This window comes from Gymnogyps californianus, chromosome 3, assembly GCF_018139145.2.
Source record: "Gymnogyps californianus isolate 813 chromosome 3, ASM1813914v2, whole genome shotgun sequence".
Taxonomy (NCBI): domain Eukaryota; kingdom Metazoa; phylum Chordata; class Aves; order Accipitriformes; family Cathartidae; genus Gymnogyps; species Gymnogyps californianus.
The window spans coordinates 38,588,106-38,602,912 of NC_059473.1; the positions used below are offsets into that span (position 1 = coordinate 38,588,106).

Sequence of the window (14,807 nt, forward strand, 5' to 3'; positions counted from 1 at the left end):
TCTCGTTTTATGTACGGAAATCCTTTCTTAGATCCTTTTTTGTCAATGTCTACACCATCTTTTGGAGGCACAGTGTACAAGTAGCCCAATGACTGTGTTAGTCAATAAACTTGGCCTGTGGCCCTTGCTAACATGAGTCCTCGGGACTGCAGTAATCATGGCTACTCAGCTCCCAGGCTAGAGATGACTCCCGCCTAGCCATCATGTCTATGGGCAAACCACACAAAAAAACATTCAGTGCATTTCTTTTCAAGCTCCTTTCCTCTCTTTAAGCTCACCATAAAATTGCTGTAGCATCTCAGTAGCTCCCGTGCCCAGGACACCATGCCTGGCGCTGCCTCAGGACAGCAGGGTGGCTGTGGGGTGCAGCGGGACCCGCAGGGGAGAAACATGCTGCCACGGGCAGGTTACAGAGGCAGGAAGCAGGATTCAGTCCTGGAGGCTTCCGTATCTTAAAACAGGACTTCATGTATGTTGATGTAAATGAGTGTAAATGTAATCCATGAGCCAGTAGGCAAGAGGAGCTCAGTGTGCCCAAAGTGATCTCGGCCTAACTTTTGGTTTCTTTAGTTTCAATTTGTTCTGTACTTATATTCACTTTTGCAAAGAGATGCTGCATTTGGTTTGATTTCCCTCTTTTTCCAACTGAATTGCTCCTTACTCAATGAACACAATTTGCCATATTGACTGCTTTGATACATTTTCATTGGTGCGTCAGCATCCACCTCCTCTTCTGTGCCACTGAAAGGCTGCAGCATCACTGTACCTGAGCTAACGCTGTCTCGTCTCTTCCTTTTACCCTCAGTGATTTTGACTTAATTCTGGACTTTGAGCAGTTTTCCTTCTGAAGCAAACTCAGGCTACTTCTGTTATTGTTATTCTGGAGGGTCTGTCATGCCGGCAAACAGCTTTGTATTTACAGCAGTTAATGATACTTATTCTACTGCATTACATAGTTGTCTTTCCATATTAATGCATTTTTCATCTCTTTCAGTGCCCTTGGGCTTTCAGCACACAATTCATTTGTGGACAAAGCACTTGTATGGCCCTATATCGTAAACCATTCAAAACCCTGGCAGTGAAAAATGCAACACGAGAGAGCCCTAGAGGGCCTGTCCTCCACTGCACAGAAACTTTGAAATCACCCGTGTATAAAATACACACTCTGTCTCTTGTGCTTCAGATTGCTTATTTAAAACAGCGATAGTCAGGGCACAGGGGCTGGAGAAGCACAAAATGGCCTGCAAAAGCAATTAAGTGCCACAGAAGATTGTTTATTGCCCTGTTTACTCCTCCACCATGAATACAGTGCTCCACAGTACGACAACAGGAGGCCTGAGCAAACCCCAGCGCTCTGACACATTTGTTGCTCTGCTGAGGGTCTGCAGCGCACACACACTTCCAACCGGCATCACTGTGTGCAGGTGGCTTTCCCAAGGCTTTTTGCTCCAAATTATAATCTCCAGCTGTATGGGGAACACACTCATCAAACACATACAGCCTTCAGAGCCGCTCTCCTTTCCACGCCCGCTTGTTTTGTGTGCTTCCGTTCCTCCACATCCTCCCACGCCATGTTTTTTCTCTCTGGTAAGACCACAGCCAGGCTTTACTGCTAGAAAATCCTCAGGAGGTCAGGATTTAGACAGCACGGGGGACCGCATTTACCACCACCCTGCAACCGCTGCTCACCCCAGACAGGCTGGCACAAGAGGTCTGTCGGTCACCAGGAGGGGAACTGACTCCCCCATGTATTTGCCCCAGCCCAGTCTGAGAGCTGAACCGTATTTTTCAGACATGGGAGAACAACTCCTTTCACCTTTAAAAGTAGGCCGTGAAGTGCTGGACAGCCTAAGAGAGAAAACTCCTGCCGCGGGAGAGCCCCAGGCCGGTGGGCTGTGGCAGCCATGGAAGACCCCACTTTCCCACTGCTCCTGAGGCGAGGTGAGGCGAGAGGGGTTTTCCTTCCACAACCTCCCCTCAGCGTGGCGAGGGCCCTGGGCTCACGTCTGACTTGACACCGCCAGGCGTCCCCACCCGATTTCGGAGGGACTGAGGTGCAGGGAAGCCCAGCCTCCACCGCTGCTCCTTGTCCTACTCCAGTTAACGTCCCGTCCATTTGAGGCAGGGCCGCCCTGTTTAACAGGAAGACTATTCAATGGCGCCTTGGCGGAGGCAGCCTCCACCAGGCCATGCCCCAGCTTCCCCGGGCACGGGAAGAGCAGCCCCCAGGGCCCCCCTCACCCACCGGCATAAGGTCTCACCACCTCACGGCCTCGGTGTGTAAAGTTTCTACTTATATTCCCTCAGCACCACAACATTAAGGTAACTTTTCTCTGGTGATGCGTGCTGACCGTGCCTCTGGTACCACGGCAGCAAGAAAGGTGGGTGTTCAGAAGCTTACGCGTTGCAAGTGAAGACAAACACAGTGGCTTGCCAGGAAAGAAATAAACACAAAGAAGAAAAACAAACAGTTTTCTAAATAAATAACAGTCAGTGAAGAAAAGATTCCATGCCATCAGGAAAAAATAGGGCGGATTGTGCTGGGAGACAGGAAAAAAAATTAAAATTGTAGTCAGCATAAATACTCGCCCAAAGAATGAAAGAAGAGACCAGCCCAGTCATCTGCAGAAGTTATTCTGATCACTCTCTGTGTCTGCAGAAAACAAATGAAGAAGAGGGAAGAATATAAGCGCTCCATTTTTGGTTGTTTGTTGGGGGTTTTTTTAACATTTTTTGGGACATATGTCTAATGCCTAAGATTATCTTGTATTTCATTTTTTCCTCTGAATATAAATACATTGCCTATGGATATATCAGAAATACACAATAATGAAACTATGACTTATTTACCTGCTGGGGGAACGCTAATGAGTGTTCCGGTAATGAAAATGGCTTCACTGGCTTGTAAAATGCAAAACAGCAGGGAACTCACTGGAGACCCCACAAGCCTATGTTAATAAACTTATATTATTCACAAGTACACAAGCCTCCCAAGACACCAGTTTCCCAGCCTCCCTTCATTTCCTGACTGCTCCTGACTGCCTCACGTTTTGAGCAAAGTCAAAGACTAATTTTCTGTCTTCCTCAAGCCTCTGAAGTTTTTGCAGAAGCCAAATGATCATATGAAAAACTTTCCATTCAGGTGCAAACTGAATATTTTATTGGCTAATACTTCATATTATCCAATCTACAAGTATTACAAAGTGCGATAGCAATACAGGACAATTGTATCCATGACCATAAACATCTAAACGTAAATAATGTTTTACCAGAGTGCTCTAGCAATGCACTCAGACACAGTACTGATACAGCATGCTCTCATTCATAATGTTGTTCTCCATTTCTCTCCTTTGCATCAATCCTGACAATATTAACGTCTGTAACAATCACTGACCAGTCTCATTTCAACACTTCCAGTGTACGTTGCCAAGCTCTGCAGTGTGTTAAGAGTAAAACAGAAGGTGCTAATCCCCACCAAAGGTGATCGTTCAGCCAAAATTCAGATCAAAGTGTTAGGACTTTAATACAAGTCCAGGACAAGAATACAAGTCCAGGCATTTGCTGTCATAACAAGATTGCGATGACTGTATTTCATGTCCCCCATCATTATAAATCCATTTGGCATCCTTTCTAATAGCCAGCCTACCCTCAGAAAAAAATTATTTGATGTTCCTGTGGATGTCATGTGCCCTGTACTTTTACAGCACTTCTGTTGTAATTCAACATTAATTATTTTTCCAATTAATGTACTGCATAATGCTGCAATATGAAATGCTCACATTTTGTAAATGAGAAAATGGAGCTCAGTTCTGTCTGCTTTGATCCCATTTTACTTTTGTTATAATTCAGTACCAGAATTCTTTTCCTTTTTGGTTGGGTTATTGACACCCCAAACACACATGAGGGAGCCATCTCTAGCACACAAAAGATACATTTATGCTTCCCTTTTCCGAGAAGAACTCCAATTTCTCTTTTTCATTATCATTTTAATATACTTTCCTGCCTTATGATTGTTACTGAACAGCTCATAAGGGAAATGGAGGTGACAGAGTACTAATAGAGCAGCATTTACCAGTTACCATAAATGTAGACATCATAAATACCTACAACTGCTGGAAAATGGTAAGTGTGAAGCAGGTCACAAATACAGAAAAAACGAAATCAAAACTGCGGTCAGGGAGTGAAAAAATCTCTTCTTTAGAAGCTGAATGATCCAACATATTCCTTAAATGTTGTGTGTCAAACATACCATTTAAAGTTTTACTGCTGAGTACTGTAATAAAAAGAAAAGTATAAAAGCGAAAACATTATATAAAGTATAGAAATGGAAAATATATATCCAAAATTGCTCCCTATATGTATGGCTGAAAGAATATATGACTGGTGATTTTCCACAATGAGGAGTTTAATTTTTCTGTTGGGTTTGAATCTTTTGTTTAGTTTAGCTGCTGTCGATAGCTGCAATCATTGTGGGTTACTGGATTTGACCTTCAATGCCACCATCTCAAAGCACTTCACATTGCGTTTTCATCCTGAATGTGCTTAAGTGCTCGAGGAAGGTACAAATTTTCCATTTCTCCAGCGACATTATGTCCAGCTTTCTTCCCTGTTACCCCACCACATCATTTTTAACACCTATAACACACAGAAAGCTGCAAAACAATCAGTCACCCCTCACACTCACTAGTCTTATACTCAATGTTCTTTAATGCTCATCGTTAGCTGGCAATTATTGAGTATGTGAATATGCACTGAGAAGAATGTGCAGATCAGACTGAATGAATTTAAGAATGTCACCTATAAAATATTCCCGCAGATAACTAAACAACCTCAGCTTAAATAACCTTGCTGGTCAAAAGGTGTACAAATTTAAGAGTAGCCTATTTAGCATCTTGAGATAGGATTTCCTCTTGAACTACCCTGGAATACTTCATTGTAATCTTAAACTGAGAAATACGGCGGTTTAAGTGGACAGGCTGGCTATTACTGATCTATCAGTAATTCAGGCAACCTACTTTAATAGGAAGTAGGGCTCCTGTTTCAGCATCATCCTCAACCAAAGCCTTTTGAACTTCCTTTTATTAATTGCTTAGCAATGAACTTGACCTACTGCTGCAGCAGGTACAGCTGAGGCGAATAGCCATGGAATGCTGCTGCTTTTTCCAGTGCCTATGTAAAGCTTATAGGGAACCTCAGATTTGTTTGAGATAGCTTTAGCAACCTGGAACTTTCATTTGTTTGGTATTAAACCACTTCATTCTGATACAGTTTGGTTTTGTGTGTTCTATTTTGCTCTTCAATCCTCACTGGTACCCCACTTTTTGTTTACTTATTTTAAATGGCCATTATTACAGCTGTTAATTTTGAAAGCAAATTCACATCTGCATCGATCCTTTCTTCCCACCATGCGAATGCCAGTCTTTGGGACACTGGCATCATAGGTAGTCAACCTGAAGGACCAACAGCTGGAGGTCTTTTGCGCCATCAGTGAGCTGTATGCAGTTTTCATTGCTACAGCAAACACGGCTAGAACAGAAGAAAATTAAAAGGGGAATATGCCAGGAAAGACAGACAAACAAGATTTTGTGGAGATCTGACTACAAAATGACAAGACGTTCCTAACTATGCATTGAAGTTAATTTGTCTTAATCATTCCTTTGTCACTGGCAGACTTTTAGAAAGGGATTCTCATTAGCACTGAATGACCGGGATTTTGTTGTGTTTACCATCAGCTTACAAAGTGTGCAGCAGAAGGTCTCATGGAGTCCATCTGTGTCAACACTTCAAGTACCTAATACTTGAGTTTTCAGCCTGGCAAATGTATATTCTTTACCCAACATTGCTGTAACAAACACTTCTTCTGCCAAGTCATTTACCACACTTAAGACAATTATTTCTCAGACAGAAGCTGACAAACTATGAGGAGGAAGACTGTAACCTCCTCTACTGGCTAAATTAGCAACTGTGTGCCCATTACCCACACATTCCTTCTCCAAGTACTTTTTCCTTTGTATTCCCTCTCTTTGGAGATAAAGAAATGCCTCTGGTGGGGAAAACAACCAGCTGTCTAAGACTGATGTTTAACCAGCCTCCCAAGGGAAAACTGCAGCCTAAAACGGTAGCCCGTTCTGAGACCATTCAATGTTCAACCGTCTTGTGCATACCGGTCTTCTGGCACCACCAAAGGACAGTCATTCTGTTCTGGACAGTGGCACTTCAAAGCTCCCACACAGACGTCCAGACAAAATCCACATCCTGGCTCTGAGATCGTATGTACTACTGTTAGGCATAAAGTAATCCAGGCAAACCCATATCACCCAGGCAAAAGCTCCATTTCCAGAGTTATGCAAGTAGCACACTCCCTTCTCTCATGTATAAAAAGTCCCTTCTTCCAAGCAAGTCAACCAGATGGTTAACAACCCCTCTGCCTTGATACCATAAAGAAGTGACTTCCCTCCATTCCTGCCCAGCCAGGAGCTTCTTCATTTGCTTCCTCAACATCCAAAGTAGGGTGGGTGCTCAGGAGTCCCAACAATCATGTGGACAAAAGCTGGTGTTCTCAACATATGTTTCCAATTTCCCCCATGGGTAACCCTGTGTTGAGGTTAAGCAACAAAGCAAGCCACCACCAGGAGGGAGACTCCAACCTCCATAAGCAAGTTCTGTCCGAGGCAATTCCTTCAATTGCTCAGGATGAGATCTCACACTACCAGAAGAAAGAAAAATATTATTGCCGAAAGGGGGAGAAAATTTCCACCGAGTTCCTTTACTTTTTTCTCACATTTATCAGTACACAGAAAGTAGCAAAAGACAACTACAACAAGACCTTTTGAAATTTCATTTCACATTACAAACTTTGAAACTAAAGTTATATATGAATACTTAGAAATTAAGAATCAAAATGACACTTCATGATTGTTTTAAAAAATCTCTTGGAAAATCACTTCCAACATACTAAATACATTTCCAGTTATTTCAGCAGGTTTAACTACTGCATATATATTCCACACAAGATTCTACCAGGTAACATGAAATCATAGCTAAAAATCAGTGTTAAAAACCAAGTGAGGCCGAAGAACTATAGGTCATTTAAGAGAATCCAGTCAAGTCAATGATACTAACTGCACAAGCAAGGATTGCTTGGATTTTCAAAATTTTTAAATCAGATATTGTCCTGGTTTCTGTTTTATTTCCTAAAAGTGAATGAAAAGCAGCCTGAACATGAGGTTTTTCTGTAAAGGAGGTTCAGGCCTTGCAGTACACATCATACTTTAACTTCGCTCCCAGCTTAGTTCCTTCTAAGTAGACTTTGAATTTGGCATCCATTTCCTGGTTCCGAGCTTCAGTGAAAAGATTTTTCCACTCTCCAACAACACCTGGAATATAAAGAAAAATAAAATATTACCCTTGACTGTAAGGACCAAGGAGTATGATTTAAAACAAAAAACTACCTTGTCTCACTTATTATCATATTTTAGGATAATTCATTTTTTCTTTTTTTTTTTCCCCTGCAAGAAAAAAATCTCTGATCCAAGAACATACTCTTATGTTTGCCTTATGTTTGGTGTCCTCAATAGAATGCGAACATAAAGTGAACATAGGAAGCTACTGGTCCGCATTCACAGCTTTGGCATGTGCCTTGTACAGCTGCAGAAGACCATAACAGATGACCAGCAGTTTTGAAACCAACCCAGAAAGTTCAAAGATTTGGCTTTTAACTGCAAGAGCTTTGTGCACTGCAACCATACACTGCCCTAAGCTGCAGTCTACCTTTAATTTAGATTTTGGAGAGCCCACAGTCTGAGGTTGTCTAAGTCTACAGCTCTAGCTTGATCCACGACTAAAAGACACAGCTCAATTTGTGGAGTGTGGATTCCACGTGTTGACTGAGGTTCATACACAATCACAAGGGTTATTTAGAAAACCCAAGAAGAAACATATGTGGAGGCACTCTGTAGACCAAGTGCCAGGCTATCCCCAGTACTCACAGAAGCCAAAATAAAACTCTTCTTTGTTTTAATTGGTGCTTACTGCATACCACGACTGAAGGGTGTGCTACTTGTAGGGCACTTCTGCTAATCACATTATACAGGGCTTTACCGAATGGTACTGGCCCTTGTGATGAAATCAAGTGACAGCGTCCTGAAGCACAATCAGTGTTTTTTAAACAACTCCCAACCTCGAAAACTATACAGAAAGATTAACCATCTACCAATCCAAATTCCTGTCTGCCCAAGATGCAGTGCTACCATTCACCCGGCAAATTACAAACAAATTTACCTTTGTGGAAAAGAATTGAGCCAACAGCACCATGAGTCTCCTCAGCCTTATCTTTCACTGCTTGGAAAGTGGCCCTGTCTGCAAGGGACTGGATCTGCTCTGCCGTTGGGGAGAATCCAAAGAATTCAGCTATCTGCTTTACACTGGCAGTCAGGTTCTGAAAGCAACACAGTGAAAGGGAGACATACAATATGCTTCCTCTAAAAAAGGAGTTACCCAGTTGGGATGCGTGTTGCCATCATCTATTAATAACAATATGTATTTTCCTTCACAGTATGTTTTTTGCATTACACTGGAGCTCAGCTTTTGTATAGACAGACTCAACTTGTCACTGAAATCAACTTGATTTTGCTCTTTCAGAAACATGTGCCTTTTGCTGTTAATTTCAGCAGATTTCAAGGAATGGGCTCAGATGTGTTTTACCTGTCAGTACACAGCATCTGCATTACCTCTTTCAGGTCTTCATATATTATGATCACAGTATTCTCATCCTCAACATGTTTGTTCCAGGTGACTGCATGATCAAAATAGGATCCCCATCTGATTGTAAAGAAGAGGAAAAAAGCATCCGTGTGACCTTCTTTTCTTACTGGGTACTTATATCTCTCCAACTGAAGAATTGCCTTCTGTTGCCTATTGGTTACATCAATGCAAATAAACAGAACAGCCTGTCCGTTCCATGGTACCTTACTGTACAACAGAATGATAGAGGCTTCCTCTGGACTTTTGTAGGTAAATGGTTTCCACACAGAAATATGAATTTCACTATGTGCTTCCCCTCTGTTACTATATTGTTATTTAAACATCCCTTAAAAGCCAAAGCCAGACATCAGTCTAAATCTAAAATTTGGGTTGCTAATGAGGTGTGCAGAAACAGTAAAGACAACAAACTGTCATTTCATTACCACTTCAGATCTGTAGCATTTCCTCCATCATTAAGTGGCAGAATTTTGACCTAATGCCATTGTCAAGCTGCCATGCAACTCCCTCACCCTTGCCTGGAAGAGCAAAATACCCAGAAGCAAAGCATCTTTTGGACATTCTCCCCATTCTGGCATTCAGCTGCCTCCTTTACCATGAGGTATGGCCATCAGTAAACTAATTATGACACAGCTGTTTTCCCACTGGCCCCATTTTGTTGTTTTTAAATATTTTTTTTCTGTTGCTTCTTCAGCTACATTCAGTAACTATAACAATACCTTTCCCATTCGTGAACTCTGAGAACTCACCCCAGGAGCTATAACTGGGGACACTTGGCACATTGTCATGGAAATGGAAAAATGAAACAGCTGTATCTTTAGTGTTTCGAAACAGCACTAGTATCTGGAGTGGGAGAAAGAGGCCAACAATTTTACATCACTTATTTCCCCTGGCAACCAAAATGAGAGTATAACCAAACATTCTGCAATCAATAACATACTGGGGGCTATAAAATATTTTATTAGTTAAGGCATGGAGAATAAATTTATAATGTGATCATAATAAAGACCTTGTTACCACTTCTAAGATTTGTTTATGTCATGAAGCAATTGTAGAAAGAAGCAACTGGAAAAACTGTAATATTGTCACTGAGTACTATCTCACAACTACCTAAGACCTGGGAAATTATTAGGAACCATTTGCCAAACCCCTGCTAGGAAAAGCTCTGTTCGATTCTCCTTCAGGAAACCACAGCTGTTACAATTCTCTCCCATTTTTCAAAGCATGGCAATAACATACCTGAAGTCCTAAGAGACTATAATCCTCAGAGAAGCGTAAAAACTTCTGAAAACAAGTTATACACATTAATTTTTTTCTTATATATAATTTTCCTGTCTCGTACAGGAAAAAATACAAATGAAACATGGAAAAAATCCCCATCCTTTAACCAATTATTTCCTTCATCCGTGGTACATTTCGTAAGTGCTATATATCCGCCATTGTTCAGTGACCGAGTACCAGAAATATTAAAGTTTTAACAGTGTGACTGTTTGCAAGGAGACAGTCAATGTCCCAGAGATACTGCTGCCACATTCATTCCCACCACAGTTGTGCACAGAAAAGAGTAGCATAAAAGAGGAAAGTGTGACACTCCAGCCATTTCTCAGCACTGCAACAGCCTCTAGATCTGTTCTTGTTTATGTCAACTACAGCACCCCTAAGGCTACTGCAGGGGTGCTAAGCCAGCCCAGGCGTCATGAGATTCCCACTGTCTCCAAGTTGCTTTCCCCCAGTGCCACCCGCGTAGATGCAAGAAAAGGATGTGGCCCCAAAATTACTCTTGCATGCTGGTACTGTCAGAGAGATGAGGCTAGTTCTTGGAAAAATAAAAAAGCCCACCTTAGCTTTTTCTTGAAAATAGACTTGGGGAGGCGATCATAATTCAGATTTGTTGCCAAAATCCTTGGAGATGGAATCTGCTTCATCCTCTTTAGAAATAAACAGAACCGTAAGTGAGAACAGGTTTATTACATGGGTGCAGCGATGATCTGTGAGAGCCGCCTGTGTGAAACAGCCCCTAATCAAAAGGCATTAGTCATCCAAGATTATCTTTTTTCCCCTCTCAGGAGAAGTATCTTTACTTGCTGCATGACTTCATTTTAATAACTTGTGTGCGGGGGTGCAGGAGAGAGAAAACAACAGACTTTAAGTGGTTCAACACACTAACCTGATATTTATCTGGATCTCCACATTCAATAAATGGTAGTTCTATGCCTACAGGTTTACTCTGCATAGTTATAAATATCAAATCACTTAAAATCTGGATAAGCCAGTTCACACCTGCATCAAGAAACCCAGAGAACCAAATAAAACATATCAGAGGTTTATATAAGATCTCACAGCCTTCTCATTACATGGCTTAATTCAGCATAATAGACAGTCATCAAATGACAAATAATGCTAAAGCTCTCAAATGATTATAAACAAAATAATGTCTTCCATTCATGAGATCCTCAACAGCTTCTTAACTGTGACCTTCTTGGCTCACTTATAACTGGTATGTGGAAAGCTCTGGCAGCAGAACTGACTCAATGATGCACTTAAAAACTTTTAAATATATTCATAAAACAGTTAGTGGCAGACAATAAAGGGAGCTTTCCTGGCTTTTAGAGAGAAACACCTGGGAAGGGTCTGGATAGGAGAAGGAAGGAACAAGCAAGGAGCTTTGCTCATTCTGCTGAGGAAAGTATCTGCCTCTCTCTACTGCCCTGGGTCAAGGACGAAATGGAGTCATCCATTAAATGTCACTGCCAGTGCTTGTCCTCAGTTGTGCCTGTTGCTGTCTCCATAAAGTGCATGCCAGAACAAGTGCTGGAAGAGCTGTTACCCACTGGACACCTGCATCCCTCCCCACCCCTCACCCTTTGGAAGGGATCTTGCAGCAAAGCCTCCCCCACACAGCATCCCATTCCAGCACAAGCCTGTGGCCAGCTCCTGGAGCTGCGCTGTGGTGCCTGCTTCCCCAAGGTTTCCAGGAAACAAATTTGCTCCACTGATGCTCTGCTGATTGCCGGCAGAACAGAGCGAGGGAACAGCATGTTCACCTTGGCCCGCAGCTCCCTCCCTGTGTCCTTGTGGGGAAGCACTTGGAGATGGAGCTGCGGAACTGCCACCGCCTCCTGCACGCTGCGAGTCCCCTGTGAACACAGCTGCCAGAGGCACTAACAGAGAACACACAATGCAAACAGCTTTAACCTGTCATGCTTTCAGTGGAAAGTTATTCCCAGAAAGGAATAACTTCCACCCTATGTTATATAAAGTACCTCAGGATGCTTGGATGGAAGCAGCCAATACATGTCATATTTATACAATAACGTGTATACAACGTGTACACATCATACAATGTCTTATAATGCATACAAATATTACATTTATACACCACCCAGCATCATATTTATATATAAGACATTGTAGGATGTATATCATTTATATCACTCACCCATTTACACACAGATAGAGCCAAAAGCATTAAGTCTCCAAATCCATGTCCTTATCTGCCCAGTATTAATTGTATGTGCACAAATACAAATTTTATTTTAAAGAAAAGCTACAATTGATAATCCTAAAATCCCTAGTCTCTAAACCCCCTATCGGCTTCTCAATCGTGTGACCCGTCCCTAGGAAGTACTGCATCCTGGAGCTCCATCATCCTTCACCCCTACCTCATTAATAGTTCTCTGTGTCAGTTTTCCTCTCCACTGCGCCCACCTGAGTTAGGGGAAACATTTTATATAGTGAGACTTTACTGTAACTTAACCTTCATAATCCTTAATAAGTAAAAGGAATGAGGACAACATTAAAGCTTTGAGAGACAAATCTCTTGAAGGGCCTCAATATGAGTCCTTCATCAGGCATGTTCATGACCATCTAAACCTGGCAAATGCCAAAGGGTTGGAGCCCTGCACGGAAAACACCTGAGAAGCTGGCAGAGGAAGCCAGACACCAGGCTCCCTTGGCTCAAGAGGGAAAGAGGCCTGCAGAGAGATTTTTATTAGTGCCTGGTGACATTATGGCTTGGTGGGTCCAAGCGTCGCATCAAGGGGCAAGAAGGAGCCCAGCAATTTCTGGTTTCAAAATGGGGCAGCTGATCCTTCCTTTTCATTCTTTATCTTCCTCTCTTGCCTTTTTTCCCCCCACTTTGCAAGCTATAGGAAATTAGGACAAGAAATCTATTTAGCACTGTTTAAGAGTGTAAGAGCAAACATCCGAATGGGAGAAAATTCCAAAAGATTTACCTGCAGATTGTAACTACACTGCACTGCACAAACGCAGCACTTTCTCTCCCTCCTGCCTTCCCATTTCTTCCGTGCAACCTCCCGTACATGCTTTTCCGCCAGTGCCTGCCGGGTAACAGGGTGCTGCATTCCCCGGCAAACCACGGGGAGCTGTGTACTCCCTCTCCTACTGACAACTGGCAGTGGTCTTTGGTAAAACTTCCCCCTGCTGACCTACCACAAACTGCCCGATATTAACAGTGTGAGATCTCTTTATCTACTGATCCCTCTCCTTGAGCAGGAGAGGTTTACTGAGTTACTAAACCTCAGAGGCAATCAGCATCACAACTCCATGTCTGAACTCTTCCAAACTCCATGAGAAATCAAAGCCAGTGCCAAGTTATGACAATGACTTTTTAGGTCTTTATAGGATCCAGCAAAACTCTGGACCCAAACCCAACGGAATTACAGGCTCCTTAAAATAAAGATGCACATTTCACATTTTGTGCCAGCTCCCTCCTTTTGTATTTGCCCTCTCTTTCTCTTGGTTCAGTGTCCTGTCTCACAGCTGCTATAAATTCACCCTAAACACTACAAGCATACTTCTTAAGCCCCTAAACACACCACAGTTTCTTTCCAGATCAGAACTCACCAACCAATGGGAATTCCATGTGCTGAATGAGACCTTGACCTAGGACTCTCTGGTTAGAGCCCAACTTGACCGCATCCACTACCATGCTAGTGCAATGAAATCCTTCCCCGGACCCACATTTTCTCTGACAACCCTAAGCTTCTGCTGCTTGGGTCTCAAAGAAGAAACATATGCTTGGACAGGATTTCCTAGACTAGCAAAACCCATCCCTTCCTTGTAAGCAACCATGTCACAATTGACATTTAATAAAACTGATCAAAATCAACTAGCTGGTTGGTTGGGTTTTTTTCACTGCTCCTGTTGCGCCTTTCCTCCTTTCTACAAATCTCTGATTAAAAGATTTAGACTTCCAGTATGTCTTAGTCAATACCATTTTGCAGTAACAAAAAACTCCAATGCTGATGCTGAATAACGCCGAGAAACAGTTTATAATTTTGCAAGTAAAGATGCTGTGCCATGTCACTGTCTACACCTTAAAGAGTCTAATGCGTAACTTTATTGCTTTTGTACATTACACTACATTACATTACTAACACGCTTTTCAGAATACAGTTTATCATACTGGCAGAGTTGTCTTGTCCCACTGATATATAAAAAACTGTGTACTTGATTCTCACTTCTTCAGCCCAAAATATCTTTGAACACTAAAACGTCTTTTCCTTTCAGAAACATAAACCATATTAAAAAGCAGTGCAACAGACTGCTTAATTAAGACAAAGCAGGACAAAAACCCGTTGCCTCTGGTTGTAGTAGAAATGCCCAGTATCCTCACACAACGTACAACCACAATCAGTTGGTTTTCCTTCTTATTGTGTCAGCTAATTACAGCAAGCAATTTATAATGTATTCACTGCATTTGGGATAGGACACCAGCACCCTATCATCTTTTCTGGTTTCCAGGTTTTCCGGGGCTTGGAACGTTTCCGCACTGTACACTGTGACAGGGTACAGGGTTCCCTGGTAGGAGAACAGCAGATCCTTCAAGGTAAGCCCTTCAGACTTTGCCAATGCTTTATTTATCTCATCAACAAAGGCTTTTTTATCCTCAGCCATGTTTACCACCTTTGGGGTGTGAAACTGTTAGTCTAATGCAGTAGGTGCCTTTAAACAGACGTTTTTAAGTGGTGGAGTAGAAATCCTTGGCGTTACTTCTGCCCTCCCCCGAATTTGTTATGTTTCTT

The 14,807-nt window shown here is 42.2% G+C and overlaps 1 protein-coding gene across 1 annotated transcript; it reads right to left on the reverse strand.

The window, feature by feature from the left end:
- Positions 1–7,076: 7,076 nt before the first annotated feature.
- SULT6B1 (sulfotransferase family 6B member 1) lies at positions 7,077–14,685 on the reverse strand. Its single transcript, XM_050894584.1, has 6 exons — positions 14,478–14,685; positions 10,928–11,040; positions 10,600–10,688; positions 8,730–8,820; positions 8,281–8,437; positions 7,077–7,376 (listed from the first exon to the last, which is right to left on the reverse strand). The coding sequence occupies exons 1-6, from the start codon at positions 14,677–14,679 to the stop codon at positions 7,246–7,248; spliced, it is 783 nt and encodes a 260-aa protein (XP_050750541.1). The 5' UTR covers positions 14,680–14,685; the 3' UTR covers positions 7,077–7,245.
- Positions 14,686–14,807: the final 122 nt, after the last annotated feature.

What these genes read in the sequence shown, in the direction of transcription:
- SULT6B1 (XM_050894584.1), bottom strand. Translation starts at nt 14,679, where the DNA reads ATGGCTGAGGATAAAAAAGCCTTTGTTGATGAGATAAATAAAGCATTG. An exon ending in GGTGTCCTATCCCAAATGCA is followed by an intron (nt 11,041 to 14,477) that starts GTGAATACATTA and finishes TTCTTGATGCAG; the next exon opens with GTGTGAACTGGCTTATCCAG. An exon ending in GAGATCCAGATAAATATCAG is followed by an intron (nt 10,689 to 10,927) that starts GTTAGTGTGTTG and finishes TTATTTCTAAAG; the next exon opens with AGGATGAAGCAGATTCCATC.